At 44.2% G+C, this 15,625-nt stretch overlaps 1 protein-coding gene across 1 annotated transcript in view; it reads right to left on the bottom strand.

Moving 5' to 3' along the window:
- The window catches only part of UFL1 (UFM1 specific ligase 1), a 329,946-nt gene that overhangs the window by 267,825 nt on the left and 46,496 nt on the right, over window positions 1-15,625 (bottom strand). The window contains exon 2 of the mRNA XM_069235525.1: window positions 10,373-10,518. Within this exon, the coding sequence (XP_069091626.1) occupies window positions 10,373-10,518 (146 nt within the window). The remainder of the gene's footprint in view (window positions 1-10,372; window positions 10,519-15,625) is intronic.

Here is a 15,625-nt window from a genome sequence, read left to right as displayed (position 1 = left end):
CATTGCCTTGTTCATCCAGAGAATCTTTTGATATATTATAAAAACTACCTGAACTCCACCAAACCTCAAACAAGTCCTGCACATAATAAAACATACTAACCAATTTAAAATAGTCATCAACCTACATGGATCAGGAATACAAGTGAAGGATGTGTCGCCAATCAGCTAAACACCTTCACAAAAAATAAGAAGTAATTTGCAGCCTTTCGTACCAGATAGAGTACCAAAACATCAAATCCAAAAAACGCACAATGACTTTCACTATATGTTGGGATGAGGGAGATTCACACATTATACTTCTCTTTTGGTGGCATTTAACACAATTGCTAAACAAAAACATATTGCTACCTTGAGACACAATGGGCTTCCAATAACATGTTTTTGGCTGTTTTGTTTTTTAGCTAGTAACAGTCAATACAATTAGGAAATGAAAATGTCACTTACCCAGTGTACATCTGTTCGTGGCATCAGTCGCAGTAGATTCGCATGTTCTGCAATAGCTCGCCATCTGGTGTTGGGCCGGAGTGTTACAAGTTGTTTTTCTTCGAAGAAGTCTTTCGAGTCACGGGACCGAGTGACTCCTCCTTTTGTCTCCATTGCGCATGGGCGTCGACTCCATCCTCGATTGTTTTTCCCCGCAGAGGGTGAGGTAGGAGTTGAATTGTAGTAATAGTGCCCATGCAATGGAGTGACTAAGTATGCACTTATTTAAGGTTGAGATGATACATATATAAATAATTGAAGGTAACTTCCAAACTGCTACAGGCTCCCGGGGAGGCGGGTGGGCACATGCGAATCTACTGCGACTGATGCCACGAACAGATGTACACTGGGTAAGTGACATTTTCAGTTCGATGGCATCTGTCGCTGTAGATACGCATGTTCTGCAATAGACTAGTAAGCAGTTATTTCCCCAAAAGCGGTGGATCAGCCTGTAGGAGTGGAAGTAGTCTGAAATAATGTCCTTAATACAGCTTGACCTACTGTGGCTTGTTGTGCGGATAACACGTCTACACAGTAGTGCTTGGTGAATGTGTGAGGCGTAGACCATGTGGCTGCCTTACATATTTCTTGCATTGGGATGTTTCCTAGAAAGGCCATGGTAGCACCTTTCTTTCTGGTTGAGTGTGCCCTTGGTGTAATGGGCAGCTGTCGTTTAGCTTTAAGGTAGCAGATTTGGATGCATTTAACTATCCATCTGGCTATACCTTGTTTTGAAATTGGGTTTCCTGCATGAGGTTTTTGAAATGCAATAAAGAGTTGTTTAGTCTTTCTGATGTTCTTTGTTCTGTCAATGTAATACATTAATGCTCTTTTGACATCTAATGTATGTAGTGCCCTTTCAGCTACGGTATCTGGCTGTGGAAAGAACACCGGAAGTTCCACTGTTTGATTTAGATGGAACGGTGAAATAACCTTTGGCAAAAATTTAGGATTGGTCCTTAGGACGACTTTATTTTTGTGTAGTTGTATAAAAGGTTCCTGTATAGTAAACGCCTGAATCTCGCTTACTCTTCTTAGGGAAGTAATGGCGATGAGAAATGCCACCTTCCAGGTTAGGAACTGTATGTCGCAGGAGTGCATGGGTTCAAAAGGTGGACCCATAAGTCTAGTTAGGACAACATTTAGGTTCCATGAAGGAACAGGTAGTGTTCTTGGTGGTATAATTCTCCTAAGGCCCTCCATGAATGCTTTAATGACTGGTATTTTATATAGGGAAGTTGAATAGGTAGTCTGCAGGTATGCAGATATTGCTGCAAGGTGAATCTTAATGGAAGAGAAAGCTAGGTTAGATTTTTGTAAGTGAAGCAAGTAACCCACTACATGTTCTGGAGTTGTGTGTAATGGTTGTATTTGATTAATATGGCAGTAGCAAACAAACCTCTTCCATTTACTTGCATAGCAGTGCCTGGTGGATGGCCTTCTTGCTTGTTTTATGACTTCCATACATTCTTGGGTAAGTTGTAAGTGCCCGAATTCTAGGATTTCAGGAGCCAGATTGCTAGATTCAGCGATGCTGGATCTGGGTGTCTGATCTTTTGGTTGTGCTGTGTCAACAGATCTGGCCTGTTGGGCAATTTGATGCAGGGTACCACTGATAGGTCTAGCAGCGTTGTGTACCAGGGTTGCCTTGCCCAAGTTGGTGCTATCAATATGAGTTTGAGTTTGCTTTGACTGAGTTTGTTTACCAGGTAAGGAAGGAGAGGGAGAGGAGGAAAAGCGTAAGCAAATATCCCTGACCAGTTCATCCATAGGGCATTGCCTTGGGATTGTTTGTGTGGGTATCTGGATGCGAAGTTTTGGCATTTTGCGTTCTCCCTTGTCGCAAATAAGTCTATCTGAGGTGTTCCCCAGAGTTTGAAATAAGTGTTCAGTATTTGGGGGTGAATTTCCCATTCGTGGACCTGTTGGTGATCTCGAGAGAGATTGTCTGCGAGTTGATTTTGTATCCCTGGTATAAACTGTGCAATTAGGCGAATTTGGTTGTGAATTGCCCAATGCCAAATTTTTTGTGCTAACATGCTTAACTGCGTGGAGTGCGTCCCTCCCTGCTTGTTTAGATAATACATTGTTGTCATGTTGTCTGTTTTGACGAGAATGTATTTGTGAACTATTATTGGTTGGAAAGCTTTTAGTGCTTGAAAAACTGCAAGAAGTTCTAGGTGATTGATATGCAGTTTTGTTTGATGTACGTTCCATTGTCCTTGTATGCTGTGTTGATCGAGGTGTGCTCCCCACCCTGTTATGGAAGCATCTGTTGTTATTACGTATTGTGGCACTGGGTCTTGAAAAGGCCGCCCCTTGTTTAAATTTATGTTGTTCCACCACAGAAGCGAGAGGTAAGTTTGGCGGTCTATTAACACCAGATCTAGAAGGTGACCCTGTGCTTGAGACCACTGTGATGCTAGGCATTGTTGTAAGGGCCTCATGTGCAGTCTTGCGTTTGGGACAATGGCTATGCATGATGACATCATGCCTAGGAGTTGTAATACCATCTTTGCTTGTATCCTTTGTGTTGGATACATGCGTTGTATGATGGTGTTGAAATTTTGAATTCTTTGTGGACTTGGAGTGGCTACTCCTTTTGATGTGTCTATTATGGCTCCCAGGTATTGTTGTACCTTGCGTGGCCGAATCTTGGATTTTGTGAAATTGACGGTGAACCCTAGTTTGAAGAGGGTTTGTATGATATGATTTGTGTGATTTGAGCACTCTATTAACGAATGGGCCTTGATTAGCCAGTCGTCTAGATATGGGAACACATGTATTTGCTGCCTTCTGATGTGTGCAGCGACTACCGCTAGACATTTGGTAAAGACTCTTGGTGCGGTTGTTAATCCGAAAGGCAGTACCTTGAATTGGTAATGTATTCCTTTGAATACAAACCTTAGGTATTTCCTGTGCGATGGGTGAATTGGTATATGGAAATAAGCATCCTTGAGGTCTAAGGTTGCCATGTAGTCGTGCAGCTTTAGCAATGGCAATACTTCTTGTAGTGTGACCATGTGGAAGTGGTCTGATTTGATGAAAGTGTTGACTACTCTGAGGTCTAGGATTGGTCTCAGTGTTTTGTCCTTCTTTGGTATCAGAAAGTACAGTGAGTAAACTCCTGTGTTTATTTGTGTGTTTGGCACTAATTCGATTGCATTCTTTTGCAATAGTGCCTGCACTTCTATCTCTAGGAGATTGGAATGGTGTGTTGTTAAATTTTGTGCTTTTGGTGGTATGTTTGGAGGGAACTGTAGAAATTCTATGCAGTAACCATGTTGGATAATTGCTAGAACCCAAGTGTCTGTAGTGATTTTCTCCCATGCTCTGTAATAATGACCTATTCGTCCCCCCACTGGTGTTGTGTGGAGGGGGTGAGTGACATGTGAGTCACTGTTTAGTAGTAGGGGTTTTGGGGCTTTGGAATCTTCCTCTATTTCTAGGGAATTGCCCTCCTCTATATTGTCCCCGAAAACCTCCTCTATACTGTCCTTGGTAACTGGACGGTGTGGCTTGTGAGGTGCTGGCTTGTGTGCTTTGACCCCGAAACCCCCCTCGAAAGGGCGTTTTACGGAATGAGCTGTAATTCCCTCTGCTCTGCGGGGAGTAGAGTGCGCCCATGGCTTTGGCAGTGTCCGTATCTTTTTTGAGTTTCTCAATCGCTGTGTCCACTTCTGGACCGAACAGTTCTTTTTCATTAAAAGGCATATTGAGAACTGCTTGTTGAATCTCTGGTTTAAATCCAGACGTTCGGAGCCATGCATGCCTTCTGATAGTTACAGATGTATTAATTGTCCGTGCAGCTGTATCTGCAGCGTCCATGGAGGAGCGGATCTGGTTGTTGGAGATGGCCTGTCCCTCCTCAACCACTTGTTTTGCCCTATTTTGGAAGTCTTTGGGCAGATGTTCAATGAGATGTTGCATCTCGTCCCAGTGGGCTCTGTCATAGCGCGCAAGTAGTGCCTGGGAGTTCGCGATGCGCCACTGGTTTGCAGCTTGTGCTGCGACTCTTTTACCAGCTGCATCAAACTTGCGGCTTTCTTTATCTGGGGGTGGTGCATCTCCAGATGTGTGAGAGTTGGCCCTTTTCCTAGCTGCTCCTACAACAACAGAGTCTGGTGGCAGCTGTGTTGTGATGAAAGCCGGGTCTGTAGGAGGCGGCTTATACTTTTTTTCCACCCTTGGTGTGATTGCCCTACTTTTGACCGGGTCCTTAAATATGTCTTTTGCGTGCCGGAGCATACCAGGGAGCATAGGCAGGCTTTGGTAGGAGCTGTGGGTGGAGGAGAGTGTGTTGAACAGGAAATCATCCTCGACCTGTTCTGAGTGGAGGCTTACGTTGTGAAATTGTGCTGCTCTAGCCACCACCTGAGAGTACGCGGTGCTGTCTTCTGGTGGAGATGGTTTTGTAGGATATGCCTCTGGGCTGTTATCTGACACTGGGGCGTCGTATAGGTCCCATGCGTCCTGGTCTTGGTCACCCTGGCTCATGGTGGTGTGAGCTGGGGAGTGTGATGGCGTTTGTGCTGGTGAAACGTTAATCACGGGCGGAGGAGAGGGTGGTGGTGTAACTCTTTTCACCACTTTTGGTTGTGGTGCTTGTTCCGTCTGGAACTCCAACCTTCTCTTTCTCCTAATGGGGGGAAGGGTGCTTATTTTTCCTGTCCCCTGCTGAATGAAGATACGCTTTTGCATATGGTCCGCATCAGTTGCTTGTAGCTCTTCCTCAAACCTATGCTTCTGCATTTGGGAGGTTAGCGAGTGCTCTTCTGTATAAGAGCCTGAAGCTGGGTCGCTTGCAGTTTGTTTCGGCGTCGAAACTTTGTCTGCGTGTTTTTTCGGCTCCGAGGTGACTTTTTTCCTTTTCGGGGCCGAAACCTCTCGGCGTCGATCTGTTTCGGTGCCGCTGTCTCGGCGTCGAGCCGTGTCCACACCGGCATCTCGGTGTCGAGGCTTGTCTCCAGCACTTTCTCGGTCCCGAGAAGGCTGCGTGCCGGTGTCTCGACCGGAGTCGGACGATCTCGGCACTGTTTGGGCCTTTTTCGGTGCCGACGGTCGGTCACCGATTTTATGGGTTGAGCCATGGCCTGGTGGCAGTGGCGTCCCCTGGGCCTTGTAAATGTTTCTTTGTGTGGTTTTCGACGTCTTACTCACGGTTTGTGTATCGTCGAATCCTTCGGAGTCTGAGTCTTGGATCGAGAAGGTACCTTCCTCTTCCTGTTCCTCGAACTCCCGTCGGGCTGTCGGTGCGGACGCCATTTGAAGTCTTCTGGCTCGACGGTCTCGGAGTGTTTTTCGGGACCGGAACGCACGACAGGCCTCGCAGGTGTCTTCGCTGTGCTCAGGTGACAGGCACAGGTTGCAGACCAAGTGTTGGTCTGTGTAGGGGTATTTATTGTGGCATTTGGGGCAGAAACGGAACGGGGTCCGTTCCATCGGCGTTCTTCAGCACGCGGTCGGGCCGACCAGGCCCCGACGGAGGATCGAAAAATTACCCCGAAGGGCACCGGAGCTCTTCGATCTTCGATGCGGTGTTGAATGTAAGTATGCCGATCCCGAACGCAACAATACCGACGAAAATCTTCTGAAATTAACTATTTTTTCTGTTCCGAAACTCGGAGCGACAGGAACACGTCCGAACCCGATGGCGGAAAAAAAACAATCGAGGATGGAGTCGACGCCCATGCGCAATGGAGACAAAAGGAGGAGTCACTCGGTCCCGTGACTCGAAAGACTTCTTCGAAGAAAAACAACTTGTAACACTCCGGCCCAACACCAGATGGCGAGCTATTGCAGAACATGCGTATCTACAGCGACAGATGCCATCGAACATGTACTTTTGAGAAAACCACCATGCCCTTATGGGGGGGGGTTCAAAGATTTACAACATGGAGGTCATTCATAGTTTGTTATTAAACTGTAAATGACTGGCTCTGACCCTTCTAGCCAGTCTTGTCAGTACTTTGTATTACTAACAGGTATGTAGCACTCTGTGTGAAACAATAGTCTTCAATTTGCAAACAAATACTGAATTTATTCTTCAATAGCAATCACAACAAAAGAATTTCACTTTCTATGGATCCATTTTTGTAAAACTACAGCAGACGTGTGCCCTGTCTACTGATGCCAGTAAGGAACAGTAAAAACATGAAAATAACCCCATACAATGGTAGGGGATCATTAGTTTTATAAATAATAAAAATAAAAAAAAGTCAAATATTTGATGGATGGTCCATCAAATGTTTATTACATTGATATGAGCCATTGAGATGGTGGTTCCAACCAGTGTTTACAGTTATCCGTAGGGCTAGCAGACAACTTTAAATTTGGCAGACGGGGTTCCCTTGGTGTGGCGGAAGTAAAGTACTCAGCCATGCCAACGGATTTGTCTCTGCATGCCAAACTCTAAATCAACCCCTTAGTCATCATAATTACAAAAACATTATTTCTTACTCATTAATGCTAAAACACAAAAATATCTTTGATCCCTCACTCAAAGAATTAAAAGACAAAGTGGGGGGTGGGGTGGATAATCCAAGATCACTATTTCTTCCTTATTGCTCCACTGAAATATAATAGGTCTATTTATATGTGTGTTTCAATTCTTTATTGAATCTTCAATTATAATACAAGTTACATACCAACACACATTGTAAGCTCAGTGTAAACTGTATAAACAAAAGAAGACATTGTATCAGAAACCTCCTCCAGGCAATCATCTATACCAGAGCATAAGTATATGTTTATCTCTCAACGTTTATCCAGATTCAATGATCCCATAATCTGCTTTCATAAAAAAAAAACTTTCACAGCATCTATATTTACCAGATAATAAGCAAATATAAAATGGAATCTAAGAGCTGCGGATGGGAGGTTCCATCACCTCCGTACATGTCCCTGATGTTCATTACAGTCCTACCAAGATTTGCTCCTCCACTCTGCCTGCTCAACTCTTAATTTCCAGCGGGCTGGTCACACCTTCACCTGCTATCTTCTTAATGCCAAACATATATCCTTACATCAGCTGGGTTAAAAAGATGTAGTTTTTCTCCTAACTTCTTACTTTTCCCTCATAACCCTCCTGACCAAGTCTCACAGGATAGAGTCTAGGTTTGTCCTACTATAACATTTGTACAAAGTATCTTATCTCTATTAACAAAAGTATCACCTCTCTTCAATCTGCTGGTGGCATTGCTCCTGCAAACAATTTCTTCTTATATTTCTATTGTTCATTTTATATATCAGTTGCTCAAACAATGCCATCTCATCCAACTAATTCTGAAGAGTTGGGTCTGTGACATTTTTTGAAAATATTGTACAATTCCCACCTTTGACACTACTAAAGCTGTGGACAATCATCTTTTCATATGAAAGCTAACCGGAGAAGGTCAGTGGTATCATGTAAAATCGCCATCCTACTAGTAAGGTTGGCTGTCAGTCCAAGCTTTCCTTCATAGTGGCTCAAATTTGCTGTCAAAACCCAAACACTTTTGGACAGTTCCACAAAAGTCGCACTATGTTGCCATCCCAAAGACAACATCGCCAACACAGAATCTGGGTGGGGAAAGATTGGCCTTATGTAGTTTAACTGGGGTCCAGTACCAGTTGCAGGATCTTGAAATAACTGCATTTCGGGTGAGCTTCCCTAAAACCCATACTAAGTTCTTCAAATATTGTTACCCAGTCCCTATCTTAAAATTGTGTTCATAACGGTTTCCGTTCAGAGCTGGAGTGTGTTTGTGTTCTCTTCCAAGAAAATAGTGTTAACCAAAATTAAGTAGATGCCTTTCCTGTTTACACATAATGAAGACTAGGGATTTTGTCCAAGCAATGGGTGAGTTACCTAGTTTCCATTTCAGGGCATAAGACAATTGAGCATATCTCTGCCTTTGTGTTTGTGGGATGTGGTGCTCCTGCATGATCTTTAGAAATTATTTTATTGATCCATTTTGAAGTATATCATCTATGGATGTGATCTGGTGCTCAGTCCAGAGTGGCAAGCTAATCCTAATTTCTCAGTTCCACCACACTGGTGCTTTGGAATATAAAAGCTCTGGAACTTTTAAGAGCTTATGTATGCACCCTCTGCGATGCACCTCTAGAGAAGTGTGTTATCCAAATATAGGATGATGGCAAATGAGGATGATGTGAATAGTGTATAGCTATTTCCCCAAAGGTTTTAAAGATATGTCTTACCATAGGGACCAGTAATGACATATCTTGATGTAGCTGGACCATATATACACGGAATGAGTCAAATGAGGAGGCAACCAATAGAACTCCATATGCAATAACTTTGAGGCCCAGTTATCATAGCAGGATATAAGTCCGAGCCATTTAGTCTTGGTTATTTTCCTTTCCATATAAATGTTAGAAAGTATTTTTCTACCTATGGTACGAGGGGTCTAAGAACTAGTAATGTTAACATTTCAAATACATAATTAAATATAGGAGCAATATTCATTTTCAGGACTACTACTTTCTCCCAAAGAGATAGTTGAAGACCAGATCATTTTTTAAAGTAATATTTAATTTCATCTATAAAGAGTAAGATGTTGTCATGCACTAGGTTTAAGTCCATAATGTTTATATACCCCTGGGTGTTTTAGTTCTGCTTTTTTCCATTTGAAGGGCAGGTACCTAACACCCCCGTACCATCTGACATGTCTGCACTTGCTTCTTTGTTTTCAATTTTTATATTCCAATAGATAACAAAATCTCTCAAATAGAACATTATATAGTCAATACAACACTACCCAGAGGTCAATAATCTGTATTCAATGGATATAGGAGACTGAAGGAATTTAGCTCTAAACCAGCCTTGCCGTGTCAAGTCTACTCATGAAAGTCCTTGTCAATATGGCCGCTGCTTCTTTCCAGAGATAATCAAAAGGAAGCCTTGCCGCTCTCCTCAGGATCTGCCTTCCGGCCTCCGAGATTGACCCTATGGGTGTCAAGTAGCGGTCCCTCACTAGAGAGGGAATCTCATACCAGCTGCTATCCCAACTGCTGTTCAGGACCTGCAAGCATAACTAGTGCTCTAGGAACCATGCTTCTTGGCATCAAGCCCCGCCTTAGAGTTCTACTTTGAACAACATTGTAAGCCAATAGTGTCATTTGTTTGGAAGATTTCAGTATAGAATGTGTCTGACACATACAGGTTGGGGAGGCTATTATATTCATCAATAATTGGTCTGTCTTCCTCTCCTATCCACCTCTCAATGCGTAGGCAGCAACAATCTCTGCCTTATGTAAAGGGGCTTTACTGTCCTGCAGCCTGGCCTCGGTACGTAAAGACTGCACATAAAAGAATTGCAAGGTTTACTGGAGAGTTAATGAGAACATTAGAGCATGAGAAAATTATTGGATGTACTTCATCAAGCTTCAGGCTTAAACAGTTTCTCCCATTGCTTTATTCTTGGAAATATGCATTGAGATATTTCCACACTTGAGACACACTTAGTCATGTGCCACTGCTAACTAAAGCCACTATTGTTTGCAATGACATAGTGTGGCTGCCATTGGCGCTAATGCAATGAAGGTAAATGTGCAGTGATCAATTCAAACCATTCTGCAGGTGAGAGTAAACGCACACATCTGTGATATCATTATCATTTTAATTGTGTTTTTTAAATAGGTTTTTAATACCTGAACATTAAAGCAAAAACAAAAACTACAGTCCTCTTACACACTGTATCTAACACTTCATCAAAAAATACAGTGCTAAGCAAATGTATAATTTCCCTAACACAAAAAGGTAGAAATACAATTAAAAAATATAGATGTTAACAATTGCTGATGTTACAGGAGATTTGCAATGCGTTCAAAACTAAACAAAAATTATTAACTACATAAAAAGATAAAGAAGTAAAGAAATACTAACCACCACGAACGTGAAGTTCATCCAGCATTTCCCTGGTGATTTGAGCAGGTGTGATGTATTCCTTGCCATCAAGAGTGTGCACAACTTCCAGCTGTCTCTCAGCAATCAGCTTTGACACTATTTCTATGCAATTTCGTTCAGACAATCTGGGTGTATGAAAACAATAAGTTAATTCTGCCACAATTTAGTTAATATACAGCTACATAACATTGCAGGTAACTCATCATAAATAACAAACAATGGCATTGTATCCCTGGTCATGTTGGTCGAGACAGACACTTATAACATTTCCCCTCTAGTAAATGATTATGGATTGGGTAGTTCTGCACTACTTCTGTCTTGAAAATTGTGCCTTATGGTGTGGAATTTAATAAAATATCTACCTGTCCATCGAACAGGCGTAGTGGATCCTATTTAGTTTTTACTGGGAATCAGGAAATCGCTTAGACTTCTGGCTTGCAGGCCTGTGCCCCCGTCACCTAGTGGCTTTTAACCTACTTAACCAGCTCTGTTTTACCACATTTATTTAATTATTTCTTCCAAGATGGCTGCCATGTTTATAGTTAGGAAGATGTTTTGATTTCACGTTATCAGTGCCACTCTTTGAAGGCGCCACTGTCAGCGTCAAAGACAAGTGATATAAGTAGGTATTAACATCATGTCCCTCTCCCAATTATGTGTGATAGGAATTAACTTTTGGAGGGAATTGTTGACATAATTGCCGCCCCAAGCATGCTTTCCTATCTACTGTTTGAGAGCCTACCTGCATCAGGGTCCTACAAGATCTGTATAAATACATCTCACCCAGACAAGGTTATCAGAGGGACTCCTAGCAGATGCCCTCAATGTTATCTATGCTACACTAGGCCTTGATGCAGACCCAGCCTTCGTTTCCCTCAAAGAGTCTGATCTAGAGACCTCAATCCAAGCTAACAAGGGTTGGGGGGTACTTCTCATGGACATGGTGCTGACAGATTAGGTTTAACACAACTAGCTCTTTTTAGGCTAGAAGTTAGGTTCTTCATGCTAGGGTTTTAGGGATATTTTGCATTTTATGTTGTTGCAAGATAATGGGGGTCTTTATATTCACAACTCTTGTTTTTACGATTCTATTTCTTGCATTGTTCATTATCCTAATCATTGCAATCTACTGTAAAATGCATGGACTGCAATCTTGTTAATAAAACCTACTAAAAACGTTACTGCATCTCCTTTTTTGCCTGTGTATGACTGAGACTTGCTGCTCATGTGAGAAAAGGGTAATCTCCGTTTAACTACGACTCCCCTGAGATGTCACACTCTTGATTCCATGTGTAAAGGCGGTCAAAAATCGCCTTTTACTGTTTCGGTTTATGGTGAGGTACTGCTTGTGAGCCAGGAGGGTTGGGCCGACAGTTGTGACTTGATGTAGGATTGGCTTAGTCGCCTACAAACAAAAGTGCTGTCATCCCTAAACCAGCAGTCTTGCCTAGAGCAAGAGTCCAACTATGACATGGCACCACCAACAATGGTGTTTTGGCACTAATTTACGGATGCCCCAAGTATCTCGGTCTCACACACAACAGGTACCTTATGTACCATTATTCAAAGATGTCCGTGGTCTTTGGGATAATCCTCCTCAGCTGAACAGGGAGCACCTAATTAGGCTGTAGGTTGTTCGAGCTCCGACTCTTAAAAGGACTTCCTCCCTGAAGGAGGCTGGCCTGGCTTATAGTGGGTACCTTGTGGTACTTACACCTTGTGCCAGGGCCAGTTATCCCTTATTAGTAGATTAGACGTGTTCTAGCAGCTTAGGCTGATCGAGGTAGCTATAGCAGAGCAGCTTAGGCTGAACTAGGAGATATGCAAAGCTCCTACAATACCACTTAGCACCATATCATAAGAAAACACAATACTCAGAGTTAAACATAAAGGTGCTTTATTTTAGTGACAATATGCCAAAAGTATCTCAGAGGATATACTCTCTTAGCAGGTAAGTAAAATACACAAAATATACACACAAACCAAAATCAGGTAAGTAAACAGTTAAAAAAGTAGTGCAAACAGTGTAGAACACAATAGAATGCAATAGGAGACAATAGGCCTAGGGGGCAACACAAACCATATACTCCAAAAGTGGAATGCGAACCCAGAATATACCCCAGGCCTAGTGTAGTGTGTAGAGGGTCGCTGGGAGTGTAAGAAAACACTAAAGGTGTCCAAGATACCCCACCCCAAGACCCTGAAAAGTAGGAGTAAAGTTACCCTACTACCCAAGAAAGACAGTAAAGTTGAGATAGGGGATTTTGCAAAGGCAACAACTGACTGCAAAGCACTGAAGACAGATTCCTGGACCTGAGGACCTGCAAAGGAAGGGGACCAAGTCCAAGAGTAACGCAAGTGTCCAGGGGGGGCAGGAGCCCACTAAACCCCAGATGAAGGTGCAAAAGAGCTGCCTCCGGGTGGAAGAAGCCAAAGGTTCTGCAACAACGGAAGGTGCCAGGAACTTCTCCTTTGGTCAGAAGATGACCCACAGCGTGCTGGTGGATGCAGAGTTGTTTCCACGCAGAAAGACCGCAAACGAGCCTTGCTAGCTGCAAGAGTCGCGGTTGAAGGTTTTGGGTGCTGCCTGGGCCGAGGAAGGACCAGGAGGTCGCCCCTTGGAGGAGGAGACAGAGGGGGCGCTCAGCAACACAGAGAGCCCACGCAGAAGCAGGCAGCACCCGCAGAAGCACCTGAACAGGCGTTCAGAAGATCTGAGCACGGCGGTCATCTCAGCACAACAAGAGAGAGTCCCACGAAGTCAAGGTCCAACTCAGCGAGTTGGGCAATGCAGGACGGAGTGCTGGGGTCCTGGGCTAGGCTGTGCACAAGGGAAGTCTTGCAAAAGTGCACAGAAGCCTTAGCAGCTGCAGTTCATGCAGTACACAGGATTACTGTCTGGCGTGGGGAGGTAAGGACTTACCTCCACCAAATTTGGACAGAAGGGCCACTGGACTGTCGGGGACACTTAAATCTAGCTCCTGTGTTCCGGAGACAACGCTGGTCAAGATGAGAGGGAACCCAGAGGACCAGTGATGCAGAAGTTTGGTGCCTGCGTTGGCATGGGGAAGATTCTGTCAACCCACAAGAGATTTCTTCTTGGCTTCAGTGCAGGGTGAAGGCAGACAGCCCTCAGAGCATGCACCACCAGGAAACAGTTGAGAAAGCAGGCAGGATGAGGCGCTACAATTTTGCTGGTAGTCTTCTTGCTACTCTGTTGCAGTTTTCCAGGTGTCCTGGAGCAGTCAGCGGTCGATCCTTGGCAGAAGTCAAAGAGGGAAGTGCAGAGAAACTCTGGTGAGCTCTTGCATTTGTTATCTCAAGAGAAACCCACAGGAGAGACCCTAAATAGCCATCAGGAGGCGGATTGGCAACAGAGAAAGGTAAGCACCTATCAGGAGGGGTCTCTGACGTCACCTGCTGGCACTGGCCACTCAGAGATGTCCATTGTGCCCTCACACCTCTGCATCCAAAATGGCAGAGGTCTGGGATACACTGGAGGAGCTCTGGGCACCTCCCCTTGGGAGGTGCTGGTCAGGGGTGTGGTCACCCCCCTTTCCTTTGTCCAGTTTCGTGCCAGAGCAGGGCTGGGGGGGATCCCTGAACCGGTCTAGACTGGCTTATGCAAGGAGGGCACCATCTGTGCCCTTCAAAGCATTTCCAGAGGCCAGGAGAGGCTACTCCTCTCAGGCCCTTAACACCTATTTCCAAAGGGAGAGGGTGTAACACCCTCTCTCAGAGGAAATCCTTTGTTCTGCCTTCCTGGGACTGGGCTGCCCAGGCCCAGAGGGGCAGAAACCTGTCTGAGGGTTGGCAGCAGCAGTAGCTGCAGGGAAAACCCAGGGGAGTTCGTTTGGCAGTACCCAGGCTCTATGCTGGAGCCCCGGGGATGCATGGAATTGTCCCCCCAATACCATAATGGTATTGGGGTGACAATTCCATGATCCTAGACATGTTGCAAAGTCCGGGGAAATTGCCCTGAACAATGTGGTGGCACCTTGGCTAGTGCCAGGGTGCCCTCACACTAAGTAACTTTGCACCTAACCTTCACTAAGAGAGGGTTAGACATATAGGTGACTTATAAGTTACTTAAGTGCAGTGTAAAATGGCTGTGAAATAACGTGGACATTATTTCACTCAGGCTGCAGTGGCAGTTCTGTGTAAGAATTTTCAGAGCTCCCTATGGGTGGCAAAAGAAATGCTGCAGCCCATAGGAATCTCCTGGAACCCCAATACCCTTGGTACCTAGGTTCCATATACTAGGGAATTATAAGGGTGTTCCGGTGTGCCAATTAGAATTGATAAAATCAGTCACTAGCCTGCAGTGACAATTTTAAAAGCAGAGAGAGCATAAACAAAAAGCAGAGAGAGCATAAACACTGAGGTTCTGGTTAGCAGAGCCTCAGTGATACAGTTAGGCACCACACAGGGAACGCATACAGGGCACACTTTATGAGCACTGGGGTCCTGGCTAGCAGGATCCCAGTGACACAGGCAAAAATAAACATACATACAAGTAAAAATGGGGGTAACATGCCAGGCAAGATGGTACTTTCCTACACTCCCCATTTGGTGTTCAGTCTCTTTACCAATTTTTTCAATATGACTAACGCCATAGACATTTCCGAAAATGTCAGACATGCATTAACACTACATCTAATAGGCCATGGTTTAGAGACGAGAGTGGGGATGACAAATTCATAGTAGAAGCAAGTGAAGCTTACCAAACACAAACCTTCTACTCTTGGGTCACCTTTCCTCAGGAAGACGTTAGATCACACACATTCCACACATACAGAGTTGCAAACGCACAAAGGTGCCAAGCATACCAGTATCTTGAAATACCAATTAGTTATCAAGAACATCAGAACTGGTTTAATGGCGCCCTACCACACGTAATACAACCAGTGAGATTAGGTTCTTTAGTTAATGGCGGACCAACGTGGCCAATGTTTGCCACATATACACCTCACCCCAGTGTACAAAACATGCAGGCAGCTGATCTGCATGATCTTTACAATGTTATATAGATGACTTGTTCAGTTTGTAATGCGAACTTTGAACACAACACCGGCGCGTCCAGCACCTGCTGGATACCAATTGGCCGTTCCCGGGATTAATCCACAAACAGTACATTCTATCATGGACAAAGTGCTCACAGAGCGAGAGAAAATCCCGTTCTGGATAGCCCAGAAATCTAATCAGCTGGAAGCTTTGTTTCCTCATATGTGA

The sequence above is a fragment of the Pleurodeles waltl genome, chromosome 5 (genome assembly GCF_031143425.1).
Source record: "Pleurodeles waltl isolate 20211129_DDA chromosome 5, aPleWal1.hap1.20221129, whole genome shotgun sequence".
NCBI classification, from domain to species: domain Eukaryota; kingdom Metazoa; phylum Chordata; class Amphibia; order Caudata; family Salamandridae; genus Pleurodeles; species Pleurodeles waltl.
The sequence above is the reverse complement of the archived record's forward strand: the minus strand, read 5'-3'. Positions and strand labels throughout refer to the sequence as shown.